Here is a 15,000-nt window from a genome sequence, read left to right on the forward strand (position 1 = left end):
AGCCGTTAACTAAACGACTGTTTCTATGCATGTGACCACATCGGATTATGTCTAAATATAATTTTTCAGAGTGATGACCACTCTTTCTGTCTCACACACATACTCACCTTCATACATGCCAGCACACACACACACACACACACACACACACACACACACACACACACACATGCTGTTAGTGAATTTTAACTGGAACAGAATTAATATCCTTGAGTGCACGCATTACTTACACAGCAATTAGATTGGCCACAGTTTTGCGAGATTTAGTGCATGGATTTCAAACAAAGATATTTTTTTCTTTTTCGTTTTAACCAAGTCACTGCTTCTCTGTCTGCCATGATGTAAAGGGACGAGGACAAGGTCAACATCATGTGTGTGTACGCCCAGCCTAAAGCTGACCAAGAATCAGCTCCCTGATTCCCAGCCATGTAATTACATTTGCTGGAGGAGATGGCTTGTGTGTCTCTCTCTATCTTTCCTCTGTCTGATTTTCTTTTCTGTCATCCTCTTCCCCATAACAGTCCCTCCAGCTTCCACTATTAGTCACACACACACACACACACACTCCTGCAGACCAGTGACAACCTTTGGCCTTCATAAGGCAGTGTCTAGTTTTGGCTGGCACACATGCAGGAGAAGCATGCACACTGGGAATGCACATTAACAGACAAGTGACAATGCATAAACAGTCATGCACAGCGACACACACATTAGCCAAAGGAGTGCAGGGTCACGGATTGCAGTGTCCTTACATCAGGACCTGACTATTAATGCGTGGCGACAGATAAGCAGCCATGGCAATCCCTTTAAGGGTCATACTCCTCTCTGGTTGGTGCCTGTGCTTAATTTATGCCAATCTGTACGCCCGGTTTATGCAAATGTTGTGGTTCTGTTTGAACCAGTGCGTGCTGAGTGATATGAAGGACTCAATCAAGCTCACAGTGTCTGTGCAATCTTGCTCTGTCTTTGTGTCTCACCCCATTCTGTTAGCTGATTCTCAGTAAAACGTTATTTTTTCTTAAATCTCTGCTCTATTTCGTTCAGTCCAATCCATATACAAGGCTCTGGGTAATCAGTACTGTATTTTGTTTTTGCATTTGCCTCACCTGTCCAGAAGGGGGCAGCAGCTAATCTCTGGGACATTTGAGTAAGGACAAAGGCAACAATCTCACCACCAGCTGGACTGCATTCAGTCTAAACAGTGACTGACACTAGACGTGGATCTGAACCCCCAAAATGACATTGATAAATATGCCGACCACCCCAAAAGTCAAGGGTGGGCCTTTGTAAAAAAAATAATGCCTTCACCTCCAATGGTCACTGCAACAGTCTCCGATGAAGACATCCATTGTGATGCTGTCCAATGTTTAGTCATTCGAAATTCATTGGCCGCTTAAAGATGGGACACGCACAGTGTGGGCTTAATCAAGCTCGATTAGAGACGGCGCCGCTCACTCCTTAGTTCCATTTGACTTTTTTGAACATCAGCTGCCTCACCTCTGACCCCAGTCCTCCCCCTCCTTCCCCCTCTTCGTCTATCAAATCCTTTAATCCGGGTTCCTGCATGACCCCCTCCCTTTATCCTAAAACCGGGGTACATGTCTGCACTCTGGCCCCGTGAAATCGGTCAGCCAGCATCCCTTGCTAGCCGTGCTGGGAGAAGAAACCCCGAAGAGGAAGCGGGAAAGCGAGCGCACATGGCTGCTGCACACAAAGGAAAAAATGAATGTATATTGAAATGTCAGCGCTGAGTGAGCTGACGGGCTGCAGATTAACTATCAGTTAACTATCACGCCTGGCGTAAAAACAACCTATTATTAGGGTGTTTAAAAAGCTTGCAGACCATTAACCTCACATCTGCTATTTAATCATCTTTACTCCAAGCCCCGCCCCTCCCAACATGATGTCAGGATGACTGACAGGCGGATTAAGGAGTCCAGAGCTAAAAAAAAAAAAAAAAAAAAGCAGAAGTGGGAGGAAACCGGTGGAATGCTAAGTGTTTATAATGTTAAAATATTGTATTAAATAATATAAATATAAAACTTATGCATTTGTAACATTAGCCTGTACTTTTTATTCAAAAACCACTAAAAATGGTTTCCAAGACCACAGCCCACGCTTTTATTACGCATAGTTGGGTAATTCCAGGTAATTCAGTGTAGTGAAATCTTAGGTGACACATTAGTTTACACAAACTACCGCAGTAGTATTGTTTGCTCAGCCTACGTGTTCCTCCAGCCTCGTAAAAGGCTTGAATAACCCGGCCACTAACCCAGGCTCTACAGCCTGTTTTCAGATGATACAGGTTGATCTCATTTCACTTTTGTGTTGCAGGAATCCTCCTGGGATTCTGTGACTATTGTAATGACACGTTTCAAGGTCTTAAAAAACACATCTCACCGAGTGACAAAGCAGCATTTCTATAATAGGATAATAATGTGGCGAAAACACCGTAATTACTCCCTGACCCAACGATGGGTCCATTCCCACGCGCGAAATGACTCCTTATAAAACACACAAAACATGTTCGGTCAGTAGATAAAGTTGACACGCTCGAGCTGTGACTCTACTGCGAAAAGCAGGGCTACGTACGCGCACCTGTGTGCTGTGACATCACCACCTTTACCTGTAAGGCACTCGCTCTGAGCCTGCTCGGAGGGCGGGGCCGTGCGCGCTCAGCGCTTCAGAGCAGTGCATCCTCAGCCCGTCACAATTCTCCGTATCCCGGTGATCCTCTTTCCTGCGCTCGAGCTCCAGCAGTACGGCGCGCTTTTCATTTATTTTAAATATACAGATCGAATATGTTTTTCTCCTCCTCTGATGAATTTACTGAGATAATGTTAAACAGAAAACGGGCGGATTTTTGTTTGTAGCCGCGGGACAGGATCGGCGACACCAGGGCACACGGAGCGGAGAGGAGAGCGATTCTACGGCTTATTATAACCATTGGACGTTATTCGACGGTACTTTGGATTACTTTGGTGCGCACTTTGTGACTGGGGTACACCACAGATAGTACTACAACAGTTTATCCGCTGTTTCCCTTCATGTCGCTTTCATTTAGTGCGTAATAAAAAGCCCTCTTTATTTTCGGTGAGCGGGCGAACACTTTGCGCTTTGTGGACGACGGGAAACCAGAAACCTGTAGCAGAATAAAAGAACAGGACGCCTTTATTTCATTTCCAAACAATCACCTGAACTTGTTTTTTATCTCTAGTTCCCCCCCCCACTGAACTGGACTCAGACAAATCCAGGATCAAGATCAAGATGCACCGCAGCTGAACCCACGAGTCCGGGAGTCCTGGTGGTGAAATCGGACTGGACAGACCTCCAACCTCCTTGGTGCTGGACAGGAACTGAATCAAGATGACTCTCAGCGGTGCGATATTAAGCCTTCTCGCGTTGCTCGTCTTTCTCTCCGCCGGATCATCGGCTGCGACTCTGAGCGCTCGTAGAGGTGAGTTCAACTGCAAGGTGGAGGAAAGCAAAAAAAGTCTGGGCACCAAGGTTGGAGCTCACTACTGACAGTCAAAGCTAAAGCGGGCATTAAGGCACGGCTTTTTTCACACTATAAATGTGTCAGTGTGCGAGTAAAAACGGTGCACAGCATCTTTACTGACGATCATGATAACAGATATCAAAACAAGCACACCTGAGGCTCTGGCAGCACATGCAACTTTAGAGGAGTTTGCGTGCCCGTATAGAGCTGAAACAGTGCTCCACAAACGATTAGCGATTTGGCATTTTAAAAGCAAATCAGCCTTTACCACAAGTTCAGGTGTCTTTTGTGTTAACTTCTTCTCTGCGCTGTTGTTGTTTTTTTCTTTTGTTTTACGCACACAGAGCGATGCCAAAGCTCTGCCTTCTGCCTTTATTGTTGCTTGATAAATGGTGATACTGGGGAAGCAGGCAGGTGCCAGACTTGTTCTGCTCGCAGCCAACAACAAGTGCACGGACTGGGCAGAAACGCCAGGCTGTGTGCTGGTTGATCCAGACACGTATCGGCTTTGAAATTTAAAGGGACAGTTCAGTCAAATGAGCTTTCTGCTGGAGGGATTGCTGCTTGTAGGGAATTTGTCTTTTTCGTTCGCCCTCCTCTGGAGAAGCCAGAGGTCAGAATCAGCGGCTCTGTGAGCTGTTAGTGATTCAGCATCTTCGCTGGGGGGGCCGCTTCAGCAGAGAGGATGAAGACGGGCAAACTCAGTTGGATGATCTGGGATATTACCCTGCTGCACAAGTGTAGTTTAAAAAAATACTGTAAAGTAGTGGCATTTTTTTTCTTTCTTTTCAACTCTGTATAGTTGGAAATATTTGAATTGCGAGAGCAATAATGCGAGGATAAAAGAGCCAGACAGATTTTGTATAGCTATAAGTCAGAGTGAACACAAGACAAGCCCGGGCTCTCTAACAAGCTCCCTCTTTGTGCTGTGACCGTCAGGGTCAGGAGCACAGACTTGCCAGCCTTTCTGTTCTCTAAAAAGCAACTGACAGTTTAAATGAAAAAAAAAAAAAGAATAAAAAAAAATGAGAGGAGACATCCATCACAACAAAATAAGAAGTCACAAAGAGCCATACTGTGTCCCTCCGGAGGCCGGATTGGTGCATGTGTGTGTGTGCTTATATCTTTTATATCTTTGTCCCTGTTGAATGTTTTCTCTTTGTTTACAGGTAATAAGTGCCTTTGCTATCTTCCTCCACTCCCCTTTTCAATATTTTATGCTTGCTTAAGCTCCTTTCGTACTCTATGTAGCACATGATGGTGTTTACGCGCAGATGCAGCGAGGAGGAAAAGATTTAGAGGTTGCGTCACTCTGCCCATTGACCATTAGCTGCCTGCACTTCAGTCACCTGACTGTGTTAATGGGCTTTAGCCCTGTGCTGCACTGTGCTGCAGCGCTTATTGTGCTTTAACCCTTTGTTTTTCCAGGTGTGATCAGCCCGCATCTAAATCCGTCCTCTTGACACGTCTTTGCTGTCGATCCGGGTTCCTTTGGCGGAATGAATGGAGTGCCTGTAACTTAGCTCCCTGGCTCTGTATTATTATGCAACTGTGGCCTGTGGCCTCACAACAAATCCAGTTGCCAATGCATAGCTCTGATAGAGAGTGGGGAAGAGTGGGAAACAAGCCGATATGTTGCCCCACAGAGCAATGCGTCTGGTTTTCACAATAAAGCAGTTGTAGTTTAAGAAGTGCATCAATAACTCCAGTGTCTCTTCTGTTTTTTGGGCAGATCAGAAGCTTTGGAGACGAGATGCCAAGTGCAAACACGCAGGGCTTATGTCTTCATTAAAAACAACAACAGTGTTTTCGTTCAGAGAGCTGAAGTAGTTCCTGCCCTCTGGGTGTGTGTCTCTGTGCATGCTTCACTGTTTGGATGTGTGTTATGATGACAATGGGGGACTCTTATGTAAGACAGTGCTGTTGTTAAGGAGCAACTTTTCAGGTGATGTGTGCTTTGTCTTGAGCTAGAGTTGCACGTACAGTAACATTTTAGCATGGCATCCTCATGTCAGATGCTATTCTGCTAATAGACTGCAGATACTGACTATCATTCAAAGCCAGCAGAGAATGAATCTCAGTGATTTTGGAGTCGTGGTGACTTTTCATATGGCGCCATCAGAAGGTCAGACGTTCCAGTATTTCAAGACTGCACTTTATGCGAACAGACAGGCAGACAGTCATGCCTCACATTATCCAACTGTCTTGTGAAAAATGTTCTTTTCTGCCTTCCTCGTTGTAGTTATGATGAATCTGTTTTTATGGCGCTTGTTGGATGTGTTTATCAGCTGGTGCTGTGGTTAATTAGACTGATGTGGGACGGTAGCAGTTCTCTGGGTAACTGTTGAGGGAAAAGTCATAAAACTGCTCGGCTGAAATTACACGCTAAATAATGAAGTCACTGGGAGAATGTCGGATTTTAATTGAAAGAAATCACAAACAAGGCCGTGTAGGTGGTCATCATTTTCACTTTCACGAACAGATTTCGATTTTTTTTCTCTACACCCACCTTTCCATTGTGTTTATGTGCATATCCGTTGTGTGCGCTCCCCCTCTGCCAGCTCCAGTTGCACTGGTCTAGCAGCACTTTTAATGCTCCTCACATGAATCTCATTAGGGTGTCGGCACACATGGGAAGGTCTCTCTCCCAGTGGTTTGGTGACTGTGTGGATCAGGGTCCGTTTACATAGTGGGCTAGAAGAGTTTGGTCTAATTTGATGAGCTCGGTTAGTCGGATACTATGCAGGTATATAAGCGTTATGTTGCTAACAAGGCCACCCGGCGTCCACCTACTGTACCACCTGCTTGCCTCCCAAAAACTATACTTTTTCTTTGTTTATTGTAAACAGCAGCTTAACACAATCTCTTTTCAAACACTTTTCACTTCACTTGCCTTTAGTGAGCAAAGATTTACTACTCGATTGTAGTTCTTTTGTTGTTGTTCCTTGGCTGGCGCTGACTTGTATGTGGAAAACATGGTTGGTACCATCATTTAATATTAAGTGTGTTTTTGGTTGGGAGATGGATGAGTGTGTGGTCATTAAAAACTGGTGTGGTCTGTGGACCTGTTGGCAGAAGGTCAGCTTTTCGATGGATCTTGTTGATTAAAGGCTCTCCTTTCATTGTCTTTGCTCCAGTTGAACTAAACCGTGAAAGAGTTTGGATTTGAGAAAGGGGAAAAATGCAGTGCTGTGAAGGAAAGCAAAGGAAAGCAGTGCGCTTTGTACCAAAATTCAAAAGGTATAATATTTATATCCTGAATAACTTGTTTTGATTATAGTTGTAAGCCAGAATTTTAAAAATGCAGTTAATTGCCAAGCTCCATGTTGTATTTTACCTTCTGTGTATGTTAATAATTTAAAACAGAACATGTGTTGAAACTCATTTCATCTGACTTGATGTGGCCATTGTGCATTCGTATGACTCACACTGTTACCAGGAAAATGATTCTAAAATTTCTCACTTGGAGGGCTTGGTAGGCTCAAAATTCTTGTTACTGCGGTATATCCATGTTAGAAACATGCCTGGGGATTAGGCCAGGAAGAGAGGAACTACTAAACTAACTGAAGCAGGCTTTGCCTGTGAGGGTACATGTGGACTACAGTAGATTATGTGTTTGTGTTGAGGATGCATTGTTAGTCTCCCACTGGGGAATGTGACGTGGTTTTGCAAAGACAAGAGAATGTCTTCTTTCTCATTCCCGTATCCCATTGTCTGTTTCTCCCTCATTCATTGTCTGCCCTTCATCCCTCTCCTTCGTGGTAGTGAAGCTGATGGGGCCTGATGCAGTTGAGTGGTACCATGGGAGTGGAGAATGGCATCAGAAATGCTTTTAGCGCTTCTCTCAGTTTGGTCTGATAAGCTCTCGCCTCGGCTATAGCTTGAGTGCAGAGGAGGGGAAAGCTGTTGCATTTTAAAGTCTGCCTTCCAGTCTCTCGTTGGCTTCATCAGAAACACCTCCTCCTGACGCAAAGCTGATTTCTTTTTTCGTTTTATGTAGCAATTTGATATTCAAATCTTAAGATCTTCTCTTTTTTCAACACGTTCGCACTCCCAAAGCGTAGCATTTTATGCCAGGTGACAAATCGTCGATATATTACGCTTCCGGGCACCCAACACGTCCCTAGGTTACGAGTAACGTAACGTTTTACTTAGTGTTTTCCAAAGCGATTTAGCGTCATTAAAGTGCCGCTTAAGGTTAGGGATAAGGTTAGGGTTAGGGCTGGAATACACAGCTAGAATGTGTATTACCGCAGGAGCGTCATTCTACTGGATTTCATCTATAACCCGGCGCGTAGCATAAGAGCACGGACGGTCACCTTTCGCGTCCCTCAGGAATGCCACGGGACTTGACAAATCTTCATTATATCAAGCTTCAGGAGTTAGAACGGACTGCTTTTTCTCCCCATTTCCCCATAATTTGTTTCTTCCAGTCACTTTTCTTTTTCCTGTTATCTTCTAAATTCTCAAAAGACCTTAAGCTAACGCTAAAGCTAAGCCTTAAGCTAAGCTAAAGCTAGCTGACTCGCACACCTACATGGATTTTTCTATAAAGTTAGTTTAAAATATTTGTCCAAAAAATGGCAAATCAGTTGAAATGAAACCAAAATTTGCTACACATGAAGGGAAGAAAGGGAGTCAAAGAAGGGAGGAGAAGATGGATAAATTCTCATTGACTGTTAGCCACCTACAGCAAATACTCTCTCACTACTTCTTGCTGTCGTCACTAAAGTTCATTAGCGTCTCATACGCTCTGACTTATAAAGCGTCCTCTATAAAGCCCAGACATTTCAATTCTGAGAATTACGTTAGCTGCGCTCACGCACTTGTTCGTCAATGGTCAGCCCACACAGTCGCGCCTTGACTGGACTCTGTCAGAGCAAAGGTCAAACCAAGTCAGATGTCAGAAGCCACGCACACACCCACTGTCTCTCTTTCACACACACATGCATAGTTGACACAAGCAGATTTGTAGGATTACCAAGAGGATTTAATGATTGGAATTCTTTTCACTGCCCTAATTCTGCACCCCCTTTTTTCAGTATAGCTGTCCCCACTCAGTTTGATCGCCATTACCAGGTTAAACTACCCGTCACCTGTAGGTTACTGCATAGGCGGATCGGTGGAGTTCTCCATCTTTCATTCCTTCATTCCTACCTTCTGCATTCTTCTCACTCCCTCGCTAATGGAAATCCTGCGAAAAGTGCTGTGTCATAATGTAAAAGCCTGCTTTCTTTTCTTTCTGTCTTTTTTTTAAGCTGTTGAATATTCTGGAGTTAAAGTCGTGGCGGGTTTAGCAGAGAGAGCATTAGCGTGTATTACCTTCGCAGGGCTTTAGAAGAAGTGACGGCCGCATACAGCTCAAGCATATATCATCAACTCATTGGGATTCACACCCGCTTTCCTTCCTCATCTCCTGCCTCTCTAGCCCTCTGTTGCGTGAAAATCCCATCTGATAGAAAGCAATCCGAAACCAATTATAATGCACTGCGAACAGTTTTCAGCGTTTAAACTGAGAGGGTACAGTTAAGCCGTAGATTTAAAAATTTCTATCGCTTGTTCTTTTGTAAAATCTAGTTAAAAGAAGCCTTTAAAACATTTTCATCAAATCTAGGTGACCCTGTCATGCTTTGTGTTTCCTGTCTGTGAACATTGCTGACTATCATCAGTGGTACAAATCAGAAGGGATTGTTTTGGCCACCGACTCAAGGTGAAGTAAAAGGGAGCGAGAAAGGACAGTTGGATTTTCGTGTAATGAACCGAGGAAAAAATAAGGGCTGAAGAGCATGAAAAACAAAGAGGAGGTGAAGGTGGAAAGAGGTCAGAACATTTAAAGTGGGTCTGAGTAGCTCGTGGAAAAGAGACAGAAACTAATAGATATTGATGAAATGAAGCAAAGACAGAGTAATTGATCTGTCTGATTCGGGACAAACCAACCAGACAGCGAGGACATAACGGGTGTCACAGGATTTGAGGCAAGGTCAGAGGTCGTGCAGGGTGACCTTGCTCAGGTTCAGACACTGCATCCACTTAACCTGTTAGCATCTCTGCGACCACACGCGCTCTGCTGCAGTCGTAATGAGAGGATCCTCAGAGATTTGGCGGCTGTTTACTCAAACTGATTGGAAGTCCTGAACCAACAAAAGTCATCGGTCAACTGATCCGTCAGTCCGCCGGCTCGTCTTTCTCTGTTTCGGGGTGTTTCAGGTCAGTGCGTGCTTCCATTAGTGGATGGAATGTGAAGGCACGCTCCATTTATTTGCCTCTCACACACTTTTTGGTAATTGATTCATGATTGAATGAGTGATTGGATAAGCTTCTTATGTGCTGAAGTCAAATGGCCTTATTGTGTCTGTGTGTGTGTGTGTGTTTGTGTGTTTGCTGTGTTGTTCTGTGTCAGCACTAAGGCAAAAGGTGGGAGTTTATTAGGATGAGGAAGGAAAGGCACACAGACACATCTCTCTCTTTCTTTCCTCTCATGAGCACAATACTTCACTTCCTTGAGCCTTTTCCTGCTTCCCATACTCACACATGCACGCTCGCGTCATCTCGCCAGGTTTGTTTCGGGGCTTTCGATGCCCGCATGCCACCTGCGACTTTGTTTGCAAAGCCAAAATCAAATAAAACGCCACATGAACACCATGTTCTTCTCATAGTGTTTGTCAGAAGTTGGGCTAAAAGGTGGACATGTTAAACTCCCCACATCAGCGCTGCAGTGAACAGTCAGCTTTTTCCACTTTTGTGCCTGTTGGCATTTTTTACTCTCGGTGACAGCTGGAAGCTGGAAAAAGCCATCGTGTGTGGACTGCTGAGTTTGAGCACAGAAGAAATGTTTAGTAAATACTGCTTTCTCCTGGCACCGATGCTTCTGCTTGTATTCTGTCAGATTTAAAAACAATTAAGTAGTTATGGCACAAAGTGACATCCCTCAGATTATTAAGTAGAATATTAATTTGTTAATGGGGCTTTATGTCTGTGTGGGCAGACAAGCTTTTATCATTAATAAGTTACTCCTCTGAAAAATTAATAAATTAGCGAGTGAGTCTCTCACCCTGCGGATGAACTCCAACTCCAACAATCTGGGACAGACTCTGGTGATGTTAGTGCTTGTTCTGCTCTGGTGAAAAACGACACCAATGAACCAGCTCTCCACCTGCTGCAGGTTCTGGTTAGATCAACCCTCCAGTTTGCAGTGGATCTCCAGAGCAGAAAGTCTAACATCGCCAGCTGCTGTCCAAGACGGAAAAGATGGGATCGGATCCTGGCTAAACATGAGCTGGGAAGGGCTGTCAAAATAAGAGTGAGAGGATTGTGCATGTGTAATTCGATCGCAGGATGACTTTGTTCTCTCAGACTAACACAAAAAATAAAATGCTGAACATGAATTTCTCTCTGTTCTTAACACAGTTAGTACACACTGGTGGCCCACCCATGCAATGTCTATGTGTGGGAGACACTGCAGAGGGAAATATACAGGCCTATATGGGTAGACCCTTTCAGACTTTCCCTTACTTTTTTCACACCTATTGATTTACTATTGTTATAAATGAGATGATAAACATGAACAGGGAACAGAGTTCACAGTTACAGTCCAGTTGCGATTGGTCAGTCCAGGCTGCTTGTGTGGGCTTCTTTCTCACACCACTTTGCAAATGCAAACGCAGGTTGTTGATAGTGAATACAACATTAAGGAAGTGGAACACCTCAGCTCAGTAATCTTTTGCTTTTCAGTAACAGACATCTCCCAAATCCATCTCCCATGCAAACACGGTGATGCAGCAGCATGATATTAGTCTCGCAGCAGAAGTTATGTGATTGTGCGAGCCTCGTGCAGTAGTGTGAACCCAGTTTAAGTCGGATCTGCAGGTACCAGAAATTGGTCTGTAAATTCATGTCTTAACCCTAGAACACTATCGCTGGGTGATTTACACCCGAGAAAATACATTTACATGATTTCTCACTCCTGCAGCTGTTTGCGTGTCGAGGAGCCTGTGCCATCACCAGGGAAGTCTCAAATGTCCCAGGAATGGGTGGACCAAAGACCAGCTTTCCAGAGTCATTATTTTGTTTTAGGAGTTTTATTTTTCATTTTGTTAGACATGGCACAGTTGAAAGTAAAAGAAGACCACTCTAATTTGTCATGTGTTGTCATATTTTGATATATTTGATTACTTTTCATTGGTTATATTATATCGGGTAAAAATCACCCGGCATTAGTGATCGTGTTACTATTTATAGCGATAGTGTTCTAGGGTTAAAGGGCAGTTTAGGTCTACTGGGAAGCCAAGCTACATACTCAGTGATAAAGGTCTGACAGTGCGTACTAGTTTAGTATCTAACCTGCTGCTCCTGTTTTCCAGAGGATTGCTTTACAAATATTTACAATGTTCATCATGTGCTTAATTGTTTTATATTCCTTTTATATTCCAAACAGCACAGCGCAGAGCTTAACAGCAGAGCAGGCTTCCATTCCCCTGCTAAGAAATGTCAGAAATGTGACTCAAATATTCTCTAAAGTTCCAAATTATAATCACAATCTGTGTGAACAAGCTTTATAGTTGCCACGTGAGAAGAGTAAACAAATACACACAGTCTATTGGGCTCAGGAAGAAGAACCGGACCAACAGGTTGAACTCGAGACACTTCATTGCTACCAGTTCTCAGATCCTAAGCATGGATGGTATTTTACACGTAATTTACAGTTCAGTGAAGATTAGGAAAAACACTCTTTGGTCTCTCTCTCTCACTCACACACACCACGGGGCGTTTGGCGGGTCATGCGGAGAAGGTTACTGCTCCTGCTATGATCAAGGTAACACACCAAGTCATAAAGTCAGAGCAGCGACTCCCGTCTGGCACACACACACTCGTAGCCTTCAAAGAGAAGCTGAGTAACAGGCGTTCTAAATAAAAAGCGATAAGGCTGTCTCAGGCTGCTGTGTGTATCTGTGCGTGTGTGTGTATCTGTGTGTGTGTGTGTGTGTGTGTGTGTGTGTGTGTGTGTGTGTGTGTGTGTGTGTGTGTGTGTGTGTGTGTGTGTGTGTGTGTGTGTAATAAACCGAGATATCTATTTCCTTTCTGTGAGTTAGGCTTGGGCTCCCTTTGGCAGACTAGCAAATTAAAGCACCTCTCTGCACTTCTTCTCTCTCATTCCTTTTGTGCATGTGTTTATATGCATGCGAGTGTGTGTGTGTGTCTTTTGGCAGCCTTGGTTGGCACACAACCATGAGGTCCATTTCATCCGCACACACACTCACTTACTCGCACAAAGATTGCTTGACAGTAAGGGCTACCCTGCTGTGCTACTTTGTGTTCATTGATTGATAGTGCCTTCCGCTGTGGGGAGTTTCTTCGGTATTATTTTATGTATGTGCGTGTGTGTTTGTGTGTGTGTTGGTCAGTTTCGAACAGACGTATCGACGTAGTCTTGCTTCCTCTCTCTGATTTGTTGAGCTCCAGTTTGATTTTCATTCTTTTTATCAGCCCTTCTTCCTCTTTGGTATATTGACCTTCTGTCTCATTTGTTTTTTTTTTATTTTGGTGTGTGTGTGTGAAAGGGAACTCCTGGCAGTTTTCCTTTCTGTTTGCTTCAGCCTGTTTCCTGCCATTTATGTTTCCCAGTGTTGCACTGCTTTCCTTAACAGCACACACACACACACACACACACACACACACACACACACACACACACACACACACATCTAAGTTTTTAGCACACACTGATATGAGTGTTATGTAAACATGTATGTCTGATGTCCCTTAAAAAGCCTTAAAAGTCACCAGGATTTGCTAGCAGTTTCATTGTGTGTGTATATATATATATGTGTCTGTGTGTATGTGTGTGTGTGTACAAACTGCTCATTAAATCCCCCCTCCCTCCCCAAACCACAGCCTCTCCTCTTTTCCTCCTGCGTCCCATATACCTCCCCCTGCTCTCCCTCCTCTGTTCTCTTTTTTGTGGTTTGTTTTAATTGGAATCTGAGGTGGTAATTACAAGGAAGGCGGTAGAGGAGGAGGAAGAAGGAAGCAGGGTCGGGGAGGGGCGGTTAAGAAAGAGGGACAATGAGGAGTAGGAGGTAAGGAAAGGATCTGTATGAAAGAGGTGAGACTGGAGACAACGTTCAAGAGAAGTAGTTGTTGAGAACGGAGTGCTCGGTGTACTCTCAGATGACCGGGGGATTGTAAGGAGCTGCTTGTGCTTTAGTTGTCTCGCAGACTGAGGTAGTGTGTGGCCCAGTGCTTACACAGTTACTGCCTTCATATTCACAAGTATCCACCAGAAGGGGCCCTGCTACTCCCCAACACTAAAGATCACAGCACTCAGCTCATTAGACATCCTTAAACACTGATCCACATGTGTACTCATAATGTTTGCACTAAGATTTAACATTAGCTAACTCAGCTAAAGACCTATGTGAACTGAACACGAGATTGTGAGTTAGGAATGTTCTTAAAAGACCCTACAAAACTCATTGTCACTGGTTTGCCTTTTTGAGCAACTCTCAGTCGTAATATAACAACAAATTTAATTTCTGCTCAATTCAATTTCAATTCAGTGTTATTTATAAAGCGCCAAATCACAACAACAGTCACCTCAAGGAGGTATGTATTATAAGGTAGAGGCGCTATGATATTACAGAGAAAACTCCAACAATCAGACGACCCCCTATGAACAAGCATTTGGCAACAGTGGGAACGAAAAACTCCCTTTTAACATGAAGAAACCTCCAGCAGAGCCAGGGAGGGGCCACCATCTGCCGTGAGTGGTTGGGGTGTGGGAGTAGGGACGGAGGACAGACTAATGATTAATTGTAGAGTGACGTGTAAACACATAGAGCGTGAAAAGAGGTGAATGAAGATAAACACTCAGTGCATGATGGGAAGTCCCCAGCAGCCTAGGTCTATTGCAGTGTAACTAATGGAGAGTGTTGCTGCAGTATTTTGGATCAACTGAAGGTTTTTCTGGGAATTTTTTTGGACATCCTGATAATAATAAGTTATAATAGTTGAACCTAGAAGTAGCAAATGTATTAACTTATTTTTCAGCTTCACTCTGAGACAGGATGTTTTTAATTTTAGAGATACTGTGAAAATGCGGGTAACAACTCCAAGATTCCTCACAGTTTCACTGGAGGCCTAGATTAGGCCATCCAGAGTAAGCATCTGGTTCAACACTGTGTTTCTAAGAGTTTTAGGGCCGCGCACAATAACCTCAGTTTTATCAGTCTTCAGTGATGCACAAGGCTCGAGACGCTTCTAAACAGTAAACTTTTGAGCATGTAATTCACTACCAACGTCTGACGCACATCCCCAATCAGGATGGCACCAAACACAGTAAACCTAAGCAACAAAGCTGCGCTTCAGTAGAAGGTTAGCACAGTTTCCAGCTAAAGCACGCTGATTAAAAAGGGTGTGCTCAGCGTTTGTAGAAGCATTGGTTTTATTTCAAATTACTTAATAACCGTCAGCCAAGAGAACATGATGAGGTCTGGCAGGAAGTG

General features: G+C 44.0%; 1 protein-coding gene across 1 annotated transcript in view; it reads left to right on the forward strand.

The window, feature by feature from the left end:
• Positions 1-2,663: 2,663 nt before the first annotated feature.
• sema4f (sema domain, immunoglobulin domain (Ig), transmembrane domain (TM) and short cytoplasmic domain, (semaphorin) 4F) overlaps positions 2,664-15,000 on the forward strand; it is a 57,593-nt gene continuing 45,256 nt past the window's right edge. Inside the window, exon 1 of the mRNA XM_042223146.1 lies at positions 2,664-3,457. Within this exon, the coding sequence (XP_042079080.1) occupies positions 3,367-3,457 (91 nt within the window). The 5' untranslated portion in view covers positions 2,664-3,366. The remainder of the gene's footprint in view (positions 3,458-15,000) is intronic.

The sequence above is a fragment of the Haplochromis burtoni genome, unplaced genomic scaffold, assembly GCF_018398535.1.
Source record: "Haplochromis burtoni strain Fernald_Lab_line unplaced genomic scaffold, NCSU_Asbu1 Contig_102, whole genome shotgun sequence".
Lineage (NCBI taxonomy): Eukaryota > Metazoa > Chordata > Actinopteri > Cichliformes > Cichlidae > Haplochromis > Haplochromis burtoni.